Genomic DNA, 24,951 nt, shown 5'->3' on the forward strand with positions numbered 1-24,951 from the left:
AAGACGTTGCTGTCGTCTTCTGTATCCCCAGGGCTGCACTCCTGTACTCCTGAGTGTCTCCCACACAGTTGCACCCTAAACTGAAGGGCTAGTTATTGCTGCCAACATTGACTGCCAGCAGCATTGGCGATACCAGTTGTCTACCCTTGCCATCCTTTTTTTTTAACTGACTGCCTCTTTCAGAATGTGCTGAATTCAGGAAGCTGCCCCGAAATCCAAGGTTTCATGCACCTGAAAGAAGTTGGACGCAAAGTATGGAAAAGGTTTTACTTCTCCCTACGGCGCTCTGGGCTCTATTACTCAACCAAAGGCACATCAAAGGTAAGTGGTGTGCGTTGTGCGGGTGGAGGGGTTGGTGTTTTAGTTCAGTCATCCAGTCCTGCTTGCAGCCTGTCAGGGCAATATTGCTGTGCTCTATCGGAAAGAACAGCAGCCGTCAAGGAGGCAGGAACGCCTGAACCACCGGGCGATTTAATTGAATAATGCAGACTTCGGCAGGTACCTTATTGCAGTCGAAACGGCTACGTGAAGCTTGATGCCAAGACCAGTGGCTTAGGATGTGTTTTGCCAAAAGCTGAAAGTGCCATACAAACTGCAAACTACCAGAAGCAAAATCCATGCCCTTCCATTTTTCTTGGTATCTGCAATTAAATAAATCTTAAGTTATTCACCACAGAAAGAGGAATTATTGAACCTGAGTAGAATACTCAGTAATGATTTCCCCAGCCCTTCAACCACCTTAGATCAATAATCCTTGCAACACCTTTGTAAGGCAGGCTTGTATTATTTCCCCCGTATTACACATCGGGGGAAGGTACAGGCTGAGAGATAGTGGCTTGTCTATGGTCACCTATTGAATTTAAGGCTGCGATGAGTTCTGAATTACTGACTTCTTTCTTATTCACAACAAATTTATATTAGTTAGTGCTGGGGTGAAGTATTTGGCCAAGTGATATTTGCAAATGTCAAAGGGGGGGTGGTGGTGATATCCCCTGAAGATTGGCTTCATCTTTGGGGGTCTGGCGAAGTTCAATAATTTTTTCTTAGGCATCAGTTGGCTGAGAGATTTTTCTTTTACAAAAAGCCTTCCACACCCTGGGGAAAACCTTCCCACCCAGGAAAGAATGCCAGGGGAGTGGTGCTACATCTTGACCTACCATTGTTCCTAAGGATGCTCTTTGATAAAAGAAAACTGCCCTCTCAGTCAATGATGGCTTTGTTAAAAAAAGAGAGAGAGAGAAGAAAAGCCTTCTGCTACTTTGCATTTAAGCCAAGAAGAAAATTTTTTAACCCCCAGAAACTTGCCAGATATCCACTTCCCACATTCATGGAGGAATAATGGTCCTGGGAAAGAGGGGGAGTCCCTCCAGATGTGGCTGGGCTACAGTTTCTATTATCCCTGACTATGCTGGTTGGCTCTGATGGGAGTTGGAATCCTACAATATCTGGAGGGTATCGGGTCTCCGATCCCTGACCTATGCTAAATTCTGTGCTTGGCCTAGCACAGTAGTTTTCAACCAGTGTGCTGTGGCACTGTAGCGTGCCTTGAATGATGGCCAGGGGTGCTGGGGGCAACACTGGTCTCTGCCCCTCTTTCTTTCCTTCCCTCCCTCCTCTAATACCCTCTCGCATCTCTGCTTCCCAAAGGCTTGCACAGCTGTTTATCACAGCAGCCCTGGCTATAAGCTCTGCAGGCAAATGATGCCTCTGGGAGGCACCTCTCTTTGGGGTGGGGGCAGCTCAGAGACCAGGGATGGCAGCAGCAGCAGCTGCCCAGAGAATTCCCAAGGAAAGGAGAGGAGGCTGAAGGAACCCTTCACAAGGGAGGGTGCTCGAAAAAGGGCAAGAAGCTGCCAGCTGTGCAGGCAAGGGGTGACATAGCTGGGCTCCTGAGCCCCACAGGGGTGCCACAGAAAGAATGGAGTTGGTCAAGGGAGCCGTGGACTCAAAAAGGTTGAAAACCTCTGTCCTAGTGTAGTCAGGATGCTAAATTCTTCTTTTAGGCTAATGTGACCACACATATACTGAACACACCTGGTACCTACCTCAGCAGGCAACTGAGAAGTCAGGGGTGGGGTAGACCCTCATGCTGTGGAGCATAGCTTCACACTTTACAGTGGACGCTCGGGTTGCGAATGTGATCCGTGCGGGAGGCACATTTGCAACCCGCAGTGCCACATCTGCGCACGTGCAGGTTGCGATTCGGCACTTCTGAGCATGCGCAAAGCATGATTTAGTGCTTCTGCGCATGTGTGAACGCCAAAACATGGAAGTAACCCGTTCCAGTACTTCCGGCTTCAGCACGGTGTGCAACCCGAAAATGTGCAACCTGAAGCATCTGTAAACTGAGGTATGACTGTATCTGTTTTTGGTCTTCTTCTTCATGCCAGGACCCCCGACATCTACAGTATTGTGTCGACATAAACGAATCCAATATCTACTACATCACCCAAGGCAAAAAGCAGTACAGCACCCCCACAGAATATGGCTTTTGCATCAAGGTAAGAAGGGTGAGAAGCACTCATTTAATAGGCACGAAGAGAAGTGCCTGGTGGTAATACAATAATATAGTGCGCTTAAAATACATCCCTGGTTAGAGCAAGCAGTGAGATGTCTTGGACAGAATCCAGAATCAAACCTTACCACAACCTTTCAAGATTATTAAGATACACACACATACTGATTTTTAATCAATACAGTCAAATTGTTCCTACCCTGCACCCAAATGTTTTAATCTTGACTATACACCAGTGTAATATTGGAGACACATGTCACTCTTACACCTGACAAAGCTTACTTTCAGTGTGTGTACATATATCTCTATCTTTCTATCTATACCTACCATCCCAGGATCCCTCCCTCCTGTTTCGGCATGAATCACTTTTCTGGGCATGCCTCGAAATTGGAAAGAGGCAAATCCAGAGGACTAACTCAGGCAAAGAGGTGGCAGGTACTGTCCCCTGAGGGAGGGTTATCTTGCTGTGCCCCTGTGTTGGGATGGATTGCTTTTCCAGCCAATCCCAGAGCAGAGAAGGGGCAGACAGAGCCCCAATGGAGGCTGATTAGAATAAAGGAAAGCCGGAACAGTAAATCAGAATAGCGAACTATGCAGAAATGCAGACTCGGTGGATACATACTTTTGGAGAATTTAATTATTTAATCTCTAGATTTGGTTGATCCAGATGGGGAGTGGGTTCTGTGGGTCAGGGCTCATCCCTAGAGCAAGTGAGTTCTGACACCTTTCAAAAAATGGTTGGGTGGGGCAGTCTTTGACTGTCATTTCATGTGCACGATTATTGCTCTTACCTCTGCAGCCATGCAAGGCACGAAGTGGGGCCAAAGGCCTGAAGCTCTTCTGCAGTGAAGACGAGCAAAGTCGCACGTGCTGGATGGCTGCCTTCCGCCTCTTTAAGGTACAGGGAACTCTTCTAAAATATGACGTCCATAGAAGATTCCTCCACAATGCAAAGAGCCACTTTAAAGGAATGGTTTTCATCAGGATTGCGGAATAAGAAGGAATAGTTATGCTCCTTGCTCCTTGTCTGTTACAAATACAGGGGCGCGGGTGGCACTGTGGTCTAAACCACTGAGCCTCTTGGGCTTGCCAATCAGAAGGTTGACGGTTCGAATCCCCACAACGGGGTGAGCTCCTATTGCTCTGTCCCAGCTCCTGCCAACCTAGCAGTTCGAAAGCACACCAGTGCAAGTAGATAAATAGATACCGCTGTGATGGGAAGGTAAATGGCGTTTCTGTGCACTCTGGTTTCCATCACAGTGACCCATTGCACCAGAAGCGGTTTAGTCATGCTGGCCACATGACCTGGAAAGCTGTCTGTGGACAAACACCGGCTCCCTTGCCCTGAAAGTGAGATGAGCACTGCAACCCCATAGTCACCTTTGACTGGATTCAACCGTCCAGGGGTCCTTTACTTTTTTTTACCTTGCTACAAATACTAATTAGCCTGCCCACCACAAAGTTACTATTTGCACTTAAAATCCCCCCCCCCAAAAAAACTGTACATGTTAAATACAAAGACCCATTTAATGTCACATCAAGTTTCACTCTTGATTGGGATTTGAACTTTGGACATACCAATGTTCAGACCCACTTCACTACATCTGTAGTCTTCAAACTGCATATTATGACAATTTCTGAGGATGTGTGGACTTCGGATAACGTGAATACAAGGTTTCCTGGTGTGGGGGAGGGGAACAAGTTTTTGACCAGAGTTCATTTGCAGTTTGCAGCCACAGAGGGGTCCTAGTTGGTTTCAGTTTGCACAGAGCAACAGGAAGGTCTGAAAGACCCCAGTTTGTGCTCCACATGAATTTAGTGTGCACCCTAGAATATGCCCCAGATTCCCTTGCAACATTCAGGGGTTCTAGGGGTGATGCCTCGGACTCCTCCTAAACGTGTTGGTGTGGAAAGAGTTCCCTGTGGTACAGTCAAACCTTGGCTCCCAAACGTCCCCGTTACCATACATTTCGGCTCCCGAACGCCGAAAACCAGGAAGTAAGTGTTCTGGTTTTTGAATGTTTTTTGGAAGCTGGATGTCCAACGCGGCTTCCGCTTGAGTGCAGTCTCGATTGTCAAACATTTTGGAAGCAGAATGGGCTTCCAGAACGGATTAAGTTTGACAATCAAGTATGCTTCTTCCTTGACTTAGAGAGCAATCCTTTACATATCTGCACAATAGCTAAGTTTCACTGAGTTCAGTGAGGGTTTATCCCAGGTAAGAGATGCAGTCTCAAAGAGTTGTTTTTTGTGTGCAGTTATGTAAAGGATTGCTCTCTAAGTCAAGGAAGAAGCATACTTGTACAGTAATCATGTCAATATTTGAACCAAGAGACTACATTTTCCATGAGGCAACCATCGCTGCAGGTCACCCCATGTAGCACCAACCTTGGTTGTCAAACTTAATCCGTTCTGGAAGCCCATTCTGCTTCCCAAATGTTTGACAATCGAGATGCAGCTTCCGATTGGTTGCAGGAGCTTCCTGCACTCAAAATAGTAAATAGTACTATTCCTGTACTATTCCTGTGCCTGTACTAAAATAGTAAATAGTACTTCCTGCTCTAGCAAATAGTAAACGTCAAGGTCACTGCCTAGAATATTGATCATGCTGGGCTGATGCTGACAGGTTTGCCTACCTCACAGATACCAATAGCTATTCTCCTTTCCGCAGTATGGCATACAGCTCTACAGAAACTACCAGCAGTGCCAAGCGCGGCAAAGAGAAACAGCGTGGATTGGGCCTGTCCCCCTGGTAAGCTCCCTGCTATGGCTGCGTTTCAGAGATTTCCATTATCAGTGGATAAAGGCAAACATAATATCTGTAGAGTAAGGAGGGACGCGCCTCCCTGTCCATTTCCGTTTCTGATTTTTCCAGTCCTAAGTTTCCTTCCACATCTGCTTGGAAATTGGTTTCAAAAGCCTGCACACAAATTCGTTTACTGCACATTTCTCTGAATGGACGCATTTTTGCTTAAGATGTGCAATTTTGCTTAAGATATGTGTTTTTCCTAACAGTTTTCCCCAATACAAAACATTTTTGTATGTTGCTTTCACTAATATGTGGGGGGTTTTTCTGCACTTTCCCTGATGGATGCATTTTTATACACTTGAGCATTTGTTTTGGGCCTTTAAGGCTACATAAGAACATCTCCTGCCAGGAGCTAATTTGGTGTGCCAACTGAGGGCAGCCCTAGAGGATCCCTGTCTGCTTTGTGATACTTTATGATCCTTAAATTCAACTGTGAGCTGTCAGTAATAACCACTCTGCACCAAGACATGACAGCAAAAGAAGGCACTAAATCTGGAATACTCTCCCATTGGAGACTCCCCAGGATTGCAAGCTTTCCCCCTCCCCCACTGGAAATAGAAGGATTTGTTTATTTTAATTGGCAGGTTATGTACTTCTATTTCAGGTATTATTAATTTGCTTTCCACTGGCTCTTGTATATGTGTTTTTGACTCTGTCATTACCTGGCCCGGAGATATTCATCAAGACTTGATTAAGCACATCATTTTAGAAACTGAATTGCAATTTGCATGCTGCCATTTGGGACCTACTATTATTGTAGAGATCTGTTGCTGAACCCTTTCTAAAAAACAATCCCATAGCGGAGCGTGTCGGATAATACCTTGGTGGCCATGGACTTCTCGGGTTGTACGGGCCGGGTGATTGAGAATCCCAACGAGGTCCTGTCGGTCGCGTTGGAGGAGGCTCAGGCGTGGAGGGTGAGTCTGCTGTTTAGTTCCTACTTAGAGATCACAGGGAACATGACGGTCAGTTGGGGAATGGGGATCACTACGCTGGGCATCTTTATTGAAGCAGGTATTACATGGGGTGGTCTCTTAAACTCCACAGTTTGAGCTCCACCCATGTGGAGAGCCTAAACAGGGCTGCCTTCAGATGTCTTCTAAAAGTCTGGTAGTTGTTTATCTCTTTGACATCTGATGGGAGGGCCTTCCACAGGGCGGGTGCCACTACCGAGAAGGCCCTCTGCCTGGTTCCCTGTAACTTGGCTTATTGAAGCGAGGGAACCGCCAGAAGGCCCTCGGTGCTGGACCTCAGTGTCCAGGCAGAACGATGGGGGTGGAGACACTCCTTCAGGTATACTGGACCGAGGCCATTTAGGGCTTTAAAGGTCAGCACCAGTACTCTTTGTTCTTTGTGCTGCAGCAGACTGCTGGTATGACCACCCATCCAAATTCAGAATTTAACATAAACAGACATATTGCTATGGGGGGGCATTCCTTTATGGAACAGGGAAATGATAATTAGCATGGCAAGCTTAACATACCTGAAACAACCTTCACTGTTTTTCCCACCATGCTTCAGAAGAAGACGACGCACCGATACAGCCTGCCGACCCCGTTCCAGAGCTCCTCGTTCAGTGCTGGTGAGTACCGAGGGACCCTGGGCGCTGTCTTCTGCTCCAACCACTTGGAGCTGCTGCCTTCGACTCCAACCAGCACAGTATCACCTACAACTGATTGGCGGCAATTCCCCAGACAGGCCATCTCTCCCAGTCCCACTTGGAAATGCCAAGGATTGAAGCTGGGACCTTCTGCGTGCTCTGACACTGAGCTGTGGCCCTCTCACCTGTCGCAGATCACTGGCGTAAAACACAACCCCTTCTTTGTTTGAAATTGTAGTATAACAGCCGGTGAACGGTTGATAGCAGAGGTTCGGGGAGGGGCAAGGATAGCTCAGTCTGTGGAGCACGAGACTCTTGGTCTCAGAGTCATGGATTTGATGTTGGGCAAAAAGATTCTGGTATTGCAGAGGGTTGGACTACTCTCATGGTCCCTTCTAATTCAACAATTCTGCCCTAAATCCCAGCAGGCATTTTAGCTGATTTCTGGTTTTTATAACTGATTTTTTTTATTTTTAATTGAATTTCTTGCGCACAACTTTAGAGAGGATTGTAATTAAGTGAAAGACTGTTTTTTAAAAAATTGCCTAATTTAGCATTTCCTATAAAGAGGCCAAGCTCTGTGGGGCTCATCTGAAGCCAGAGCACAGCTCGCATCTGGCTGTGCCACCATCTATAAATTCCATTGCATGAAATGTTGAACATGTGAAGGGGCAGGCTGGATAAGTGTGTCTCTGTGCATGTGCAGATTTATATGTTTCATCTGAGCTACAGCACAGCCATGGTGCTTGACTCCAGTGCCAAGACCCAATGCTGGCTCATATGAAGTGATAGGAAGGGGTACACCAGGCTGCTGAGGATGTAAATGCTGCATTGCTCTATCTGCCAGTGCCAAATAATCCTGGCCAGCCCCACATGTCTAGGACGAAGGGATGGGTTTTCCAGTTATCTTGAACCCCAGCAACCCTCATTGCAGAGACTAGGGGTTGTGATTGCAACAAATACATTCTTAACACTCCGATCAAGGCTGAGTTTCTGAAAGCTCTTTCCATTCCTCCCACAGCCATCCACAGAACCCAGCCATGGTTCCACGGACACATTTCTAGAGAAGACACCCAGCGCCTTATCGTTCAGCAGGGACTGGTGGACGGGTAGGCTGCTTGCTACGTCTCTCCAACGCACAACGCTTGTGCAACACAATCCTATATACCTGCATACTCGCACATAGTGCCAACCCTTCCCATCCCAGGGTTATTGTACAGAACGGGATTACATCAATATTGCTAAAAGCCATTTGACCCAGGCTAGAGCTGGGAGAGGCAGGCAGTTGCAAAGACAGAATCTTCTTTCTCAAGCAACTGAAGCCCATCCCAGCAGGGCCTCTGCCAGGCTTAGGCTGTGAGCACTTTGCCGGCTTAAAATGCAGTTGGCCATTCTTCTTCTCAATGCGGATTAAGAGTGGCTTTGGTGAAAATGCACCAATATGGAGTATTTCGTAGGAAACAACAGGGTAGCTGTGGGTTGTGGCTAACCTTGTGTTCACACCATTTCCCAAACCACCTTTGGGGATGCGGCCTTGCACCTTAGGGGAAGAGGAAACTGTCTCTCTAACTGCCCACCTGCCTGTCCGCCTGCTGCCTCTTCCAGTTCTTGAATGAATTGCAGTCGTACCTCGGAAGCCGAACAGAATCTGTTCTGGAAGTCTGTTCAACTTCCAAAACGTTCGGAAACCAAGGCGTGGCTTCTGATTGGCTGCAGGAAACTCCTGCAGCCAATCAGAAGCCACGGAACCTGCAACGGACGTTCATGTTCCAAAGAACGTTCGCAAACCGGAACACTCACTTCCGGGTTTGTGGCATTCGGGAGCCAAAACGTTCAAGTCGCAAGGCGTTCAGGATCCAAGGTACGACTGTACGTTCGTTCATGATTTTGACTTCATATAGTAACTCTCTTTTATTGGTTATGGTTTATAACGGACTATAATCTACGAAGTCAGGCTTAACTGGCAAATGGATCACATTAGGGGTCGAGAACCTGCGACCCTCCCAAATGCTGTTGAACTCCCATCTATCCCAGCCAGAATGGCTGATGGTCAGTGATGATGTGAGTTGTAGTCCAACAACGTTTGGAGCGCCACAAGGTTTGCATGGTTATAAAAATGGCGAATGAGCCACAGGCTAAAGAGTTGGGCTTAATTTGAAATGAAACCATCTCACTTCCTTCCTCCCCACTCACCCCCACTTTAAGCACTGAGTAATACTGACTGTGTTTACTCCCAGGTAGGTGCAAATATACCTGCAGCCTTAGAGACTTGAAGGTCAGCTTCCCGGAGAGAGAGCCATTTGCCCACCACCATAATTACCCCTTCCTACCTTCAACCAACCCATGCCATCCAGATCATGCGCTCAGCAAGAGATATATTGACAGCAATAGCTCCATATGACTCATGCAAGCCTGAAATCATTTTTTTTCAGGAGGTGGGGACCAGAACTGAGTGTTAGTGGTGTGGTAGTCACGAGCATGGAGCCTTGAAGATGTTAGTGCGAGAGGACCGCGGGGTTGGACCTCGGCTCACATCTGCACTGCTCCTTCTTGTGGGTGGAGGAAGAGGCGCAATGTGCCTTTAACAGCCTTCCTATTGTTTTGTCGTTTGCAGGGTCTTCCTGCTGCGGGAGAGTCAGCGGAACCCCAAAGGTTTTGTCTTGTCCCTCTGCCACCTGCAGAAGGTGAAGCACTATCTTATCCTTCCGGTAAGTGGTCGCATGAAAGAACGTACAAAGCTTGCCTTTATAACAGCTGCGTTTGGACAGTCAATTCCTGGCTTAGGAAATAAACCAAGATATGCATGAGCTCCTTGCACCTGCATGCAGCCCGCTTTGCGTGAGCAGGGAAACAAACTTAGAAGCTGGGGGGAAAAGTGTGCACAAGAGAGAGTGAGAAAGAGATAGAGATATCTTGAGTTGGAGGGAACGTGGTTACCAGACAGGCTTCAAAAGAATGAACATAATTAAGCAAACCAGCCTGGTATAAGTTTACTATGTTTTTCATTACAGGTAAGTAGCCGTGTTGGTCTGCCGTAGTCGAAACAAAATAAAAAAAATTCCTTCCAGTAGCACCTTAGAGACCAACTAAGTCTGTTATTGGTATGAGCGTTCGTGTGCATGTATCTGAAGAAGTGTGCATGCACATGAAAGCTCATACCAATGACAAACTTACCGTATTTTTTGCTCTATAAGATTCACTTTTTCCCTCCTAAAAAGTAAGGGGAAATGTGTGTGCGTCTTATAGAGCGAATGCAGGCTGCGCAGCTATCATAGAATCCAGAACAGCAAGAGGGATTGCTGCTTTCACTGCGCAGTGATCCCTCTTGCTGTTCTGGATTCTGAGATTCAGAATATTTTTTTTCTTGTTTTCCTCCTCCAAAAACTAGGTGCGTCTTGTGGTCTGGTGCGTCTTATAGAGCGAAAAATACGGTAGTTAGTCTCTAAGGTGCTACTGGAAGGAATTTTTTTTATTTTGTTCAGCCTGGTATAAGGCAGGAAAGACATCTCGGCAATACCCCTTCCTGCCAGCAGTGGGAGAACTGAACAGTCACCCAGTCAGGAATCCTTTGGAGACCTGCACCTTTTCCAGCGCTCCCCCCCCCCCAAGCCAGCCTGGACCCTAATACTAGTTGTGGAGAGCAAGGGCAGGGGGGTTGGAACATGGCCCTGGCTCACAGCACAGTTACTACTATTTTGTGTGCTCCCGAAAACTGAGCCCAGACTCCACTGCAGCCTAGCTTTACTCCAGGGGTAGTCAACCTTTTTATACCTACCGCCCACTAATGCATCTTTCTTGATGGTAAAATTTCCTTACCGCCCACCAGTGCTCAGTGGAAGGAGGATTTAGCTTGTGCCGTAGAACCCACTAGTGGGCAGTAGGGACCAGGTTGACAACCCCTGCTTTATTCTCTTCTGCGCCTTCCCCTCCTGCCGGCGGCTCACCGTCTTTTGTGGGTTTCAGAGCGAGGAAGACGGACACCTCTACTACACCATGGACGACGGCCAGACTCGCTTTGCTGACTTGATCCAGCTGGTGGAATTCCACCAGATCAACCGCGGCATCTTGCCTTGCAAGCTGAAGCACTACTGCACAAGCGTCGCCTTATGATAGGCTGTCTTCCCAAGCGGCTTTTCCCTGTGCCCCACAGATTGGCCATGGCCGGTGACAGGGAGGGGGAGGTCTGGGGAGCAGGTCTTTTTTGAACTCTGTACACCGGGATCGACTCCGAACTTTGAATTGCTCCTTAATAAACTTCAGCTGCTGCAAGCGACCCGATTTGAACCTTCCCATTCCACCACCACACTGTCATCGGAAGCCTCCGGATTCTGAGCATTCGAGGTCGCGGCAATTGCACTTCACTTCTTAAGAGGACACGGCTCTGTTGGCGGGCGGCTTCCGCCATGAAAGGGAACTGGTGTCCGTCTGACCGCTGAGTGTCCCGCTGCACTTCGGGGCTTTGTGTACATCTCTGATCCAGGGCTTGTTTTGGTACTGCACGCAAGAGATTTTGCTGCTACTTCAGTCCTCCTGCCTCCTAATGTGTTCTCCTTTTCTGGGAGTTGCCTTTCAGGTTTGTTGTGGGTTTTGCATCGCTTCGAAAACCTGTTTGACCAGAGGCAACAGCAGGGGACAAAAGAAATATTGGATGCACACGCCACGGGAAGCGATGCCTCTTGCACGCTAACTTCCAGCTCTCTTTTAACAACAGCGACAGAGGTTTGCCTGCCTCTCTGGTGCTTGGCATTGCAGCTTATTTAAAGTGGCAGTCTCCTCTTGGGATGCTGGGCCCATGGGCAGAAGGCTGGTAGAGAGTCAGGAGGGAATCCAGCGACAGTAGCTGAAGATGAAAAGGAAAAAAATCCTGAGATTAGAGTTTTAAGTGCTACCGACTGAGCTGTTTCCCCCCCCCCCAGCTGTTGTCCAGGCAAAGACCAAGCCTGCACTGGAACTTTTTATAGCTCTGCCAGATTGGAAGAGGCACACAGGATAGGTGGGTGGGTTATTGGCACCGCCCTGGAGGCTATCCTTTCCCAGGGATCTCTTCAGTCTACAGTCCCAAACGTCTTTTTGCACAGAAAAGCAGAGGAACACAGATTTGAAGTTGCTTGGTTCTAGTCCTAGCTGCTCCCCCCACTCGAACACACAGGGATATTCCTTTCAGCACTCTCTCCGGACACCCTATTCTGAATACATTAAAACCCAAAGATCTCGACACACACACACACACACACACCGCCAGCATTCTTATTGGATATTTGGTGCAATATGGCCAATACCACTGTGCTCTCATCCTCTCAAGCTGTTGGGTTTTGCCATGAGTTGGCTTGTGCTATTGCATCTAAAAATCACAGGCAAGGAATCGAGATAGGAAGAATTGGTTTTCTCCCCTTACATGAAAGGGGATTTTAAAAACACCCTGGGATGGGGAAGAGGAGAAGCAGGAAGGCTCTGCCACTAATGTCGTGCAAATCTATAAGGCCAGTATCTACTGTGATGAGTTGTGTATATATATATAAGTGATGATAATAAATTGTATTTTTTTTCATACATTTGCTTTGATTTTGTACACAAGATCAGTTGTGAGAAAAGAACAAGCTAAGAGCAGCCAATTAAATGAATAGCAGAGATCACCCTGTAAAGAATCAACAGATTATTTTATCTCTTTATTTATCTAAGACACACAAAACTTCTTACTCATAAATAAAGGTTTATGTTTGATAACTTTTTGTTTCCCTATCCTTAACAGCCCTTGTGGCAGGAATGAGCGTGAAGCCAACGCCGGGCTTCCTCCGTTTTCGTTACTGATATATCAGTTTCGCCTCTCAGTGCTACTCTTTGGGCCTCTCTAGATACTGAATCACCCAGATACCATCACATTAAAAAAAAAAGACTGTGTCAGAAAGGAGTGTCACTGTTGATTTCCTCCAGCCCAGCACCATGGCATTAGTTACACTTGAAATTTCGGTATGGAGATCCTAAAAGCAAAGCATGCTGGGTGATGCTTCTCGCAAGGCACTCTGGGCAATGTCATTTCCCTGTTCGCATACCGTGTGCCAAGTCTCGTGGTTTTGTTTGTGCATCACGAGTGGTCGGGCCTGGAAGTGATTAGGCAGGATTTGCCATGCAAATCCATTTGGGATTTAGCAATGGCCAGGAGATTAAGGCCTTGGGAGTTGGCCAATTAGCTGGCCTTTTTTAAGATCCTTGAAGAGGGACCCACTGGGGAAGATGTGAGGGCAAATCACAGAGCTGCCAGAAGCCCACAGCCTTCTCTGTAGGAGTCAGAGAAGCCACTGCCTGGTCTCTGGAGGCTACATCTGCCTCCTCAGCACAAGCCACCATGGCTCCCAAAGTTGTATTGATAACAGGATGCTCATCCGGGATTGGGCTGGCATTGGCTGTGAAACTAGCACAGGACAAGCAGAGAAGGTTCAAAGGTGAGCTTCTTTAAACGGTGTTTTGTGAAACAACATTTTTTTAAAAAAATGTGTACAATATAGATAATTAAACTGAATTTTTTCTCTGCCTAGCTTCCTTTTAATCTGATGCAGCTACACAAAATGACATGATCAGGTTGTTTGCTTTTCCAATTTCTTTCCCGTGGGAATCGCTTCTAAGTCTCCAGCATTTAGCATGGATGGTGGTGGTGTAGAGAGCCCTTTGCTAGCCTGGATGAGGGTATTCAGGGCACCTATCTTGTCTTCAACTTCTTACCCTCCCTTCACCATGACGTCCCAGGGTGGGTAAGAACAAAACAATTACGCAATTTGAAAGCAAATAATGCAACACCAAAACGACTATTTAAAATGGAGCGAAAAGCTAAATTCCAAATTAAATGCATAATTCTGTTTAATTGTTTATACCCATAGTTGCCAGCATGTTGATCCAGTGAACTTGCCATGGATATAAGAAATAGTTACCTGAAGGCTGTAACATGCCCTGTACCCCTGAGACAGGACCATCTCTTAACATCCTGTTTAGGGAAGTTTTTAATGTTTGGTGTTTTATCGTGTTTTTAATATTCTGTTGGGAGCGGCCCAGAGTGGCTGGGGAAACCCAGCCAGATGGGTTGGGTATAAATAAATTATTATTATTATTATTATTATTATTATTATTATTATTATTATTCTGACTGCACAATGCTGAGCTTCCAACTCTGGTTTTGAGTGTTTCCTAGAATGAGTGTGTTATCAAACAAATGCAGGGATCATTAGTAGTCTAGCTGCGAGCTTTTTAATTAGCTGCTGATTGTATTGTAGTAGCTTTTAAATTTGATTCTGGTGATGCATCACCTTACAGCTGCTAAAGAATTAAAATCTGTCGATTTTGTCTACTGCCTTCTATTCTCTAGCTCCAGTTTTAATTGGAAACTCAGATTTAAACTACATCTAAAAAAAAAAAACATACACCAAACCTCTGGTGTTTTCCTGTTCAGCCATTTTGAAAACCTGAACTTCCAGGATTGAAATTTGGAACTGTGGTTTAGGGTTGCCAACTTGAACACCAGGAAAAGGGGGGGGGCGGGGAACGGGGACAAGTCTGCCATTGTGCCCTTAACAGCAGCATGATACACTGAAATTAGCAGGTGAACTATATCATAACATAGAAATAAACATCATCCATCAGCTGAAGGCTTTAGGCCACACTGTTGATGAAAATAATAATAATAATAATAATAATAATAATAATAATAATAATAATAATAATAATAATTTATTTATTATGTATACCCCGCCCATCTGGCTGAGTTTTCCCAGCCACTCTGGGTGGCTCCCAATCGAGTGTTAAAAACAATACAGCATTAAATATTAAAAACTTCCCTAAACAGGGCTGCCTTCAGATGTCTTTTAAAGATAAGATAGCTGCTTATTTCCTTGACATCTGGTGGGAGGGCATTCCACAGGGCGGGCGCCACTACCAAGAAGGCCCTCTGTCTGGTTCCCTGTAACCTCGCAATGAGGGAACCACCAGAAGGCCCTCAGCGCTGGATTTCAGTGTCCGGGCTGAACAATGGGGGTGGAGACGCTCCTTCAGGTATACAGGACTGAAGCCATTTAGGGCTTTAAAGGTCAGCACCAACACTTTGAATTGTGCTCGGAATCGTACTGGGAGCCAATGCAGATCTCTCAAGACCGGTGTTATGTGGTCCCAGCGGCCACTCCCAGTCACCAATCTAGCTGCCGCATTCTGGATTAATTGCAGTTTCCTGGTCACCTTCAAAGGTAGCCCTACGTAGAGCGCATTGCAGTAGTCCAAGCAACTTAGGTTGGGTATTTTGGAAATTTAAAAAATGTCCTTTATAGCCCCGGCTATGAGGGTTTGGCCATTTTGGGGCGAAATGCAATGTAAAAGCTTTGGTCCCAAAGTTGGAGTGGAACTGAGGATGGTTTGGGACTGAGTGACGAAAGCTCCTGTGTTCCAGTGATTGCCACAATGAGGAATGTGGCCAAGAAGGAGAAGCTGGAAACTGCTGCGGGGGCTGCTCTCAACAAGACGCTGGAGATCAAACAGCTGGATGTCTGCGACGAGAAATCCATCCGCAGCTGCATCAACAGCATCCCCCAACGGCATATTGACATCCTCAGTGAGTATCCGAAAGGTTTGCTGCATTATCTGTCACCCAGAGTAAGGATTGTGTTAGAAGGAGGTGTGCAGTGAATCAGAGCCCACGCCCCACCAAAAATAAGTGTGGGCTCTCTCTTTTTCCTTTCTTTTTAACCAAGAAGGAATACTTGGGGTGAGGTAGCAGCAACAGCAGTAGGATGATGGGGATGGAAGGACTTGCTTGGGACTTCCCTAGATGTTTACATTGTGCACGTGTATGCTAATTCCTATACACACCCAGTCGTGGACCTACATTTTGAGGGCCCTGAATCTTAAACTGTTATGGGGCCCCTTCACAACCAGCAACGAAGTCTGGGTAACCACTATTATGTTATCTTCTTCAATGGGTTTGTTCCGTGACACATCGCCACGAATTCTCCATGAGTTTGCGTTTTTGGTATCCACTTATGAACTCATTTTTATTCCTCTAAGGTTTTGACCACTTTTTAAAAAGTGGTGGTGTTGGTGGAGAATACATTAGCCACAGCAGAACAACCAACTTACTGCAACACTCCACACTGACATCATTTGTGCTACTGACTATCAAACTTTGAGATTGTTGAAATACATACAACAAAACATTAGTCAATTTTTGTGCAACTCAAATTGGGCGACTCAATTTGGGTCTACTAGACCCAATTTTTTTAAGCAAAGGGGACTCAATTCATTTCTGGGGGCCCTGAGAGATCCACAAGATTCCAGAGTGGTTCCTAGCAGAGCCTCTCGCAAATCTGGGACTGTGATTAAAGAAAAAGAAGAAGACATTGCATGTCAGATTATTGTGATCTATGTACATCAAGAATGTTAACCAGAGATGGATGGCGGTAGGGACAAATACAGTAGTGTAGGGGAGGATTGTCCTCTGAAAAATTATGGAACAATAGGGTCCAGTGTGACCATTTTGCCTACACTCCTTAGACCCATATCGTGCTGTGCCAATCTAAAGCCTTCCGGATTGGATTAGGAACTTACTAGAACAACACTCAAGCCAAGGGTTGCTTAGGTCCTTAGCAAAAGATCACAGTTGTGCAGGGTAATAATGCTCACTCTCTGTGGGTGTAAACAGACATTCAGAAACCACACAGTAGCTGCTTAAAAATTTGCAGTAAGGTGGTGTGCATGTGCAGTTATCGCTTGAGACTGAAGAATCAAGGAGCGACTCTCGTGACTGGACGACTGCAGGTCAAACAACCCCCAGCAGAATGCTCATTTTACCAGATGCAATGTCATCTTTGCTACTGCTGCTCCCCACCTCACCCCCAAATAAAACCCTGGCGTTCCAGAAATGGAAAGGCGGCTCTGGAATCTTGTCTGGTGGGAGAGAGTGTGGGTGGAGAAAGAGTTAACCATTCCCCTGCCCACCTGAAGCTGCCCTGCTCCCATCACGTTTCTTTGGTGGAAAAGCAGCCAAATTTCCCAGAAAAGTGTGTCCGCACCCTTAGGTAGAGAGAGGCAACTGAATTTAGGTATCATAAAAGGCCAGTAAATGGTTAGCTGTTACATTTTTACTAGCATGGTAAGTTACTTGCACGGCCCCGATGGGATTTTCCACCTCAGCTGTCCAAAAATAACTTGACCAGTTTTAGGTATTCTGCACAGTGACTTTGGCAGGTGGAGGGGAGCAGCACCACTTTCTGATTGCCTCAGGCAACAAAATGTCTTGGGATGGCCATTCCCAGACATGCAGCACAACAAGCACACAGCTCTGGCCTAATGTGAGCCAGTGTGGTGTAGTGGTTAAGAGCAGTAGACTCATATTCTGGTGAACCAGGTTCATGTCTCCGCTCCTCCACATGCAGCTGCTGGGTGCCCTTGGGCTAGTCACACTTCTCTGAAGTCTCTCAGCCCCACTCACTTCACAGAGTGTTTGTTGTGGGGGAGGAAGGGAAAGGAGAATGTTAGCTGCTTTGAGACTCCTTAGGGTTGTGATAAAGCGGGATATAAAATCGAAACTCTTCTTCTTCTCTTCTAATATCTTGTGAAACGCCAGCTGGATTACCTGTCTGCATCTCCACAGTTACACACTTGTAGTTTAATGTGGCAATCATTTAGTCGTCAGTGTGAAGCAGTTCTCAGTTTCCCCTAGTGTCTGAGAACATGGGAAGGGGCTGGAATGGGGTAACATTGGCTCTACCATTGGGCTAGAGCGGGAATGGGGAAACAGCAGCCCTTCAAATGTTGCTGGACTCCAACTCCCTCAGCCCCAGCCTGTTTCCACTGCTCCCTTCCTCTCACTGAACACCAAGGGTGGGGCTCACAATACGATCTTTTGTCTGCCTGTTGCAGTCAACAACGCTGGCGTTGGTCTTATTGGTCCCATCGAGTGCCAGACCATCGAAGACATGAAGGCCATAATGGAAACCAACTTCTTTGGCGTGGTGAGGATGATTAAGGAGGTCCTCCCTGACATGAAGAAAAGACGGAGTGGCCACATTGTCGTCATCAGCAGTGTCATGGGTTTGCAAGGTAAGGTTGTTGTTGTTTTTTGCTAGGTCTTCATTCACACAAGCTTTTTTCAGCCTTGTTCACAAACCCAGATTTTAAGAAGCAATTTCCTTTCTGTGTGGATAGTGCATTATGCAGCTTAGCCCACTAGGTGGCACCAAGGTAATTTGCACCTGGGTGGAGTCAGGAGTTCCCTGGGTCTGTTGTCTTCCTATGAAGAGAGACAATAACGTTTTTTTGCCAAATTCCTGACTGGTGCATCTTCCTCTAAGTCTTCCATGTCACCTGCTTTCTGTGCCTCAACCTCAATGCCTTACTTACTTATTTATAAGTAAGCTGTTTATACGCTGCCCCCTCAATTAAATATCATTGATATATTTAAAAGAAGACGCAAAACAGAATAACTATTAAAAGGGCTGGCTACTGCATTCATAAGAACATTGCCTACTAAGCTAAATCAGTCAAAGGGTACATATAGGCACTTTCCCATCTCCTGGGAAACACACAAACAGCAAAACACGATGGCCATTCTGTGTTGTTTGTCACCAGTATCTGGTGTTTTGAGGTAGGCCACCTCCAGAGACAGATTCATGGAGGATAAGGCTCTGTTCTGTTTCCACTGTCAGAGGCAATATATCTCTGAATGCCAGAGGCTGAAAATCACTGGTGGGGAGAGGGTAGCTGTTGCACCCTAGGCACTCGGAGAACAGGATGCTAGACGAGGTGGGTCTTTCCTCAGAAGCAGTGGGCTCTTGTGATGTTCTCTGAACAGAGGCTCCCTTTAGATTAGGATCAATAGCCACTGACAGACCTAGCCTCTTAATAAATCGTCTACATCCGGCTTCCTCAACCTCGGCCCTCCAGATGTTTTGAGACTACAATTCCCATCATCCCTGACCACTGGTTTTGCTAGCTAGGGATCATGGGAGTTGTAGGCCAAAAACATCTGGAGGGCTGAGTTTGAGGAAGCCTGATCTAGATCTTTTTCTTAGCAAGCTAAGGCTTTATTTGCACATGTGCAGCAGAATGAGGTGGGTAAATCCCAAGGGGGCAGAAGGACAGACTCAAATTTTGAATATTTTCTCATCTAAAACAAAAACCAGAAACAAAAACAAAAACCCCTGCAAGTAAACAGCTAACACATATGGGGAAACTGGAAATTTTTATCCCAGCCCATTTTGCCATGCCAGTTTTCACTTGCAGGGAAGGCGTGTGTGTGAGAGAGAAACCTTCAAAATGTGGCTTATTCACTTGCTGTCTGTAGTGCCGAACACTTTAGCTGCACAGAAACTCCATGTGAAAGTAGCAAAAAAGGATCAGGGTGGGTGGTGTAGGGGACTTTTAAGCAGATAACAGGTATTTATTTAATTTTTTTTGTTTAAGTTAAAATTTTATAGTACAGTGTTACCTTGGGTTAAGAACTTAATTCGTTCTGGAGGTCCATTCTTAACCTGACACTGTTCTTAACCTGAAGCACCACTTTAGCTAATGGAGCCTCCCACTGCTGTCGTGCCGCCGCCGCACAATTTCTGTTCTCATCCTAAGGTAAAGTTCTTAACCCGAGGTACTATTTTTGGGTTAGCAGAGTCTGTAACCTGAAGTGTCTGTAACCTGAAGCATCTGTAACCTGAGGTACCACTGTACTCTGTATAGTACGCATGCCCCCATTCTCTGTATATGTGTGTGTGTGTATGTACACACACCCCTCCATTGTAACTTGTGTAACTGTCATTTTATATTGAAATGTTGCCTGGAAGTTGTCAAAGCCAGTGGCTCATAAAATAAATTTGACGCCTGAATAAACGAGGACATAATTAATTTTGTTTGACTTGGCCATCAGAATGGTCTACCTGCAGGATTTGTCTATGTCCAGCCTCTTGCTAATCTCTTCTTTTTTAGGCATCGTGTTCAATGACATCTACACAGCTTCCAAATTTGCCATTGAGGGCTTCTGCGAAAGCCTCATCATCCAGGCGCTCAAGTTCAATATCTTGTGAGTGGCTAATCGGCAAGTGATGTTTTTAGACCCCTTCTCCTCCCCTGCCATGCCTATACAGTTAGGGTTGCCTTCTTTTGCATTTCTGGCAAGTCTCCTTCAGTTTCGACAGCTGCAAAAGCGGAAGGAGTTCAACAGGGGTAGTTTTTTCTGGTTGAAAGAGTCTAGTGAACGGAAGAGCTTCACTTCATGAATTTCTGGCAGGGGGGAAAAGTGGTCACTTTAAATAATGGGGAATAGTGGCGCTATTGACAGGATAATACAGCTGGTGGTCAGACGAAATTCACTCTGATCAGATCAGAGTTAGCATCTCTGGGTAGCTCTTCAGGAGGGGTAAGTGGGGAAACAGGGAGAATTCAAGTTGATTTAGTGCTCATTTGTCTCAAAGCGGGGTGACAACCTCACCACACATTTAAAGCAGCACTATACCACTTTAAGCATCATGGCTTCCCACCCCCAAAGAATTCTGGGAACTGTAGTTTATTAAGTGCACTGAGAATTGTTGGGAGATCCCTATTCCCCTCATGAAACTGCAATTCTAATAATTCTGTGGGGGTTCCCTTTGGACTCTTTTCTCTTCTCTCATCTCTCTTCTCTTCTCTTTTCCTAGCAGGCCATGTTGAATCCAGCCAGCTTTTTTAAGAATCACAAATGGGAGCTAAGGCATGGGGCGGGCTACATAAATAAAGGATTTTGAACAGTGTATATTTAGGGTTGATGTTCTCCCCCCCTCTCCTAATATAGCTTCCAAATTAGCCGCTTTTTCAGTCATGGTTCGCTACAGTCATACCCAGAATAGACAGGGTGACTGAGGTTAGTCATCTGTATTGATCTGAATGGGCTTACTCTGCGTATGACTTAGTTGGATCGAGCACAGCCGTTTCTCACTGCCACTTCCACTCCCTCCAACAATTGCTCATAACCTGACTTGGCCTCTTCTGTGCCTCTGGAACATGGTGGCTCCCTTCCTCACAGCCGAAATGGAGGGAGGACCCCACAGGCACCAGAAAAGAATGCCTGGCTTAAGGATGAACCTTAAATATTGTGTGCTTGGCTTGTAGTGTCAGTTTGATAGAGCCTGGCCCAGTCGTGACTGAGTTTGAGATGAAGGTCTATGAAGATGCAGAGAAAGCTGACTACTCCCAGACGGATCCTGAGACGGCAGAAATATTCACCAATGTCTACCTGAAAAATTCCAAGGCCATCTTTTCCAGCTTGGGTCAGACCCCTGAAGATGTAGCTGAGGTGAAAAAAAACTATTGTCTTCTTTATGTGTGACAAGGGCTGCCATTATTATTATTATTATTATTATTATTATTATTATTATTATCATCATCATCACTTGCAGGAATTTCTATGCTGCTCAACACACAAAATTCCAGATCGCTGCACATTTTAGGATTGGAAAGCACTTGTAGAACCAAGCATAGGGGGAAAACAGCACAGCATCTTCAGTAGAATGGACCACCTGGCTGGTTCACACCACAGGCAAAGTCTGTGAGAATATAAAAGCTTTAAGCACATGTCTAAAGCAACCATTCTGAAGCTTGGGGCCCCCGACATTGTTAGACTACAACTCCCATCGCTCCTGACCACTGGTCCTGCTAGCTAGGGATGATGGGAGTTGTAGTTGTTAGGCTATCCCTGTCCAGGTAGGAGTGCCACTGAGGACACCCGAGCCTCAAGCAGCAGCAATGCATCCAAAATTACCCCCAAACTGTATACCCGCTCCTTCAGAAGGAATGTAACTCCATTGAAAGCAGGCAGCCTCCCATCCAACCGGTTAGATGCAAATTAACAGTCTCTCACCTAATGTTGCTCAAGAATTCAAAGAAACAAAACAACAACAACACAACAGTGCAGTATTTAACGTTGCAGTCTGCCATCTTGATTCAAGTTGTATCCAAACACAGGTGGAAACCTGCTCCTTGATCACAGGAACCATCTTGCAAAATTTGGTTAAGGTACCCAAACACATACAGATCAGACAAACAACTTTCCAAAATATATAGCAGATGTGGTCAACTGATTAATCGTAAGAGTTTTAGTAGGTTCCACTGATTAATCAACTAAGGCTGGATCTACACTGACCTTTTTAATGTTATTACAACGATATTAGATATATAGTTCTAAAATGTCACAGGGCATACTGGCAAATAAAAAATGCTCCTTACCTTGTTTTTCCCCTGTAACAACAGAGTTACTCTATTACAGGTTCCTGGTTGCTCAGCAGCTGCCTCTGGTGTCAAACAACAACAACAACAACAATAACAATAATTTATTCATTCATTCCCCACCCATCTGGCTGGATTTCTCCAGCCACTCTGGGCAGCTCCCAACGGAATTGATGATGATGATGATGATGATGATGATGATGATAATAATAAAGTGATAAAACATCAGACATGAAAAGCTTCCCTAAACAGGGCTGCCTTAAAATGTTTTCTAAAAGTTAGATAGTTGTTTATTTCCTTGACATCTGATAGGAGGGCGTTCCACAGGGCAGGCACCACTACCGAGAAGGCCCTCTGCCTGGTTCCCTGTAACCTCACTTCTCTCAGGGAGGGAACCGCCAGAAGGCCCTCAGAGCTGGACCTCAGTATCTGGTCTGAACGATAGAGGTGGAGACGCTCCTTCAGGTATTAACATTACAAGCATTATGAAAATCATTCCTTAACCCTTCCTTAACGTTATAAACGATGAGCGTAGATCCGCCCTATGATTCCTTTAACTGAGTGAGTAGCCACAACCAGCAGCCACACACATCTAAAATTAGAGGCCGCTTTTTCTGGCACCTCAGATTTCAGCGATCTCTCAATAAATAGGCATCAGAAGAGCAAAATAAATCATTATGAGGCTGGGGGGTTGGGTTACCATTGTGAGGGAGGATGGGCTTTGGAGTGCAACCCCATCTGCAGAGACACAGGTTTCCCAGCTCTGCCTTTGTGTGGATGTCCTCTGGCATTTATTTACATGGGTGTCCTGTGTTTCCCTCCGCAGCACACCCTGAAGGTCATCACCACGGCCAAGCCGCCCTTCCGCCACCAGACCAACGCCATCTACACGCCCATGACGGCTCTCAAGCATGCTGACCCCACCGGGGCCTTGATGACCGACTCGTTCTACAAGATGGTCTTCAAATATGATACCCTCTTGCACGTCAGCCTGAAGGCCATTCGGCTGCTCCGATGGCAAGCCCAGAAAATGAGGCAAGGAGCCAGGCTGTTGGGCTTCAGATGAGGAGGCCCTTCGGAGGCCGGAGAGAGAGACTGGGGAACGGAAGATCCCTAAAGAGATTCACTTCTCTTTTTACCAAACTTTCTGTTCGCACATTCGAAACACTTTAAAACCCTCAATTCTATTCTCACTACTTCTGACTAGGCTTTTTGTTTTTTGTAATTCACACCCTGGAGCCCTGTTTTGTGTTTATTTGCATACTTTAACCCCCATTTTCCCTTTGAATTGACCCAGAGATGAGGTTGAAAGGCCTGTGTTCATGCAGAAGCTGAGTAGGAGCAGCAGCAGCCAGGAAGGCACGGCTCTGAGCAGTCCCAGGATAGCAAACCACTTGGAAATCTGTGAACTGGTCTCACCTCTTAGGACAAAGAGCAGCAGTGCAAAAAAAAACAAAAAACAAATAAAGGCTGAACTGTGCAATATGTTAAATACAAGTGGCTTGCAGCCACATGGGGGGATTAGAGAAATTAATCCCAGGCAAGGGGGGGGGGGAATTGCCATCCAGATTCGAGGTTTAATCCTCCCCTCCCCTGGCGTGATTCTGACAAAAATCCTCTCTCCCCGCCCCCTCCTTGCTGCAATTAGCAATATCAACAAAAAAAGAGGTTTCCTTTCTGCTCTTTTTGTTTGTTTGTGGTAAATGTGATAGCAGTAAAAAGAAGAAGAAAACAAATAGCCTACCCTGTATGGACTGGAAAAGCATAATTCACACACCACCCACAGATGTGAATTTTACCTTTGTAGAGGAGGCTAGTTTCTACATGCACTTGGGCATTCGTCTCTTACCTTCCTTGCCGGGAAGCAAGAGAGTTCAATGACACATTTCAGCCAGGCAAAAACACTTGAGGATGGCACAAAGAAGCAGGGCTGGTGAGGGGGTGTGGCCTAGGGAAGGGGCGTGGCCTGGGGAGAACACTGAGGATCAGATGCAGGGGCCTGGAGGCCTGCATTTGACCTCCCACTCCTATCCCTCCTTGGGAGGAATAGAAAGGTGGTTGGGGAGAGAAGGGACCACGGAGGTGCTGCAGGAAGAAACCCATTTATTACATCTCTGAAAGACATGCCCTCCAACACTTCTCCGATGAAAATAGGGGCCTCCTGTTCCATAATTGGATACTTTTACTATTTATACCCCACACATCTTACTAGGTTGTTCCAGCCACTCTGGACAGCTTCCAACATATATAAAAACATAATAAAACAGTAAATGTTTTTTAAAAAACCCTTCCCTATTACAGGATTGCCTTCAGACGGCTTGGGGGTCAGGTAATTCCACACCCTCCAACATTTCTCCAATGAAAATAGGGACATCCTAAGGGAAAGTGGGACATTCTGGGATCAAATCAGAAACCAGGACAGCTTCTCTAAATCAGGGACGTCCCTGGAAAATAGGGACACTTGGAGGGTCTTCAAAAGAGTGAAGCCCCAAGTGATTGACTCTACCATCCAGAAGCAGCAATAACACAATCGGAAGGAGCTCCTCCCCTCTCCATCTCAACCTTTACAAGTTTTTGCCGCTGCAAAGAGAAGATGCACCTGTGGCACAAATGGCCACTGGCTATCCATTCTGGTTCTGTGTGTGCCAGCATGTTGGGGCTATCTCTCTCATCACTACCCAAATTCTCTGGCTAGGATCCGCTGTGGTGTTGAGGCAGGGGACCCCTGTGTGTATGTGTGTACCCACCCAGATCCATCCCTTTTTGAGCTCACAGAGGTGCTTGGCACACACCTTGGCAGTTGGG

General features: G+C 46.2%; 2 protein-coding genes across 10 annotated transcripts in view; both read left to right on the forward strand.

Annotated features, from left to right (window-relative positions):
* The window catches only part of GRB7 (growth factor receptor bound protein 7), an 82,289-nt gene extending 69,641 nt beyond the window's left edge, over positions 1-12,648 (forward strand). For all 9 annotated transcript variants that reach the window (XM_083582910.1, XM_083582912.1, XM_083582911.1 and 6 more), the window contains 9 exons: positions 184-321; positions 2,391-2,501; positions 3,315-3,413; positions 5,187-5,267; positions 6,125-6,241; positions 6,846-6,906; positions 7,946-8,033; positions 9,539-9,632; positions 10,888-12,648. In XM_083582910.1, coding sequence (XP_083439036.1) covers positions 184-321; positions 2,391-2,501; positions 3,315-3,413; positions 5,187-5,267; positions 6,125-6,241; positions 6,846-6,906; positions 7,946-8,033; positions 9,539-9,632; positions 10,888-11,034 — 936 coding nt within the window. In that variant the 3' untranslated portion in view covers positions 11,035-12,648. The remainder of the gene's footprint in view (positions 1-183; positions 322-2,390; positions 2,502-3,314; positions 3,414-5,186; positions 5,268-6,124; positions 6,242-6,845; positions 6,907-7,945; positions 8,034-9,538; positions 9,633-10,887) is intronic.
* A 141-nt stretch (positions 12,649-12,789) lies between these two features.
* On the forward strand, positions 12,790-23,342 carry LOC310747990 (retinol dehydrogenase 8-like). Its single transcript, XM_083583486.1, has 6 exons — positions 12,790-13,364; positions 15,350-15,511; positions 17,818-17,997; positions 19,876-19,969; positions 21,034-21,217; positions 22,973-23,342. The coding sequence occupies exons 1-6, from the start codon at positions 13,268-13,270 to the stop codon at positions 23,210-23,212; spliced, it is 957 nt and encodes a 318-aa protein (XP_083439612.1). The 5' UTR covers positions 12,790-13,267; the 3' UTR covers positions 23,213-23,342.
* The last annotated feature ends 1,609 nt before the right edge of the window (positions 23,343-24,951 follow it).

The sequence above is a fragment of the Podarcis filfolensis genome (assembly GCF_964270895.1).
Source record: "Podarcis filfolensis genome assembly, chromosome: 13".
NCBI classification, from domain to species: Eukaryota; Metazoa; Chordata; class Lepidosauria; order Squamata; family Lacertidae; genus Podarcis; species Podarcis filfolensis.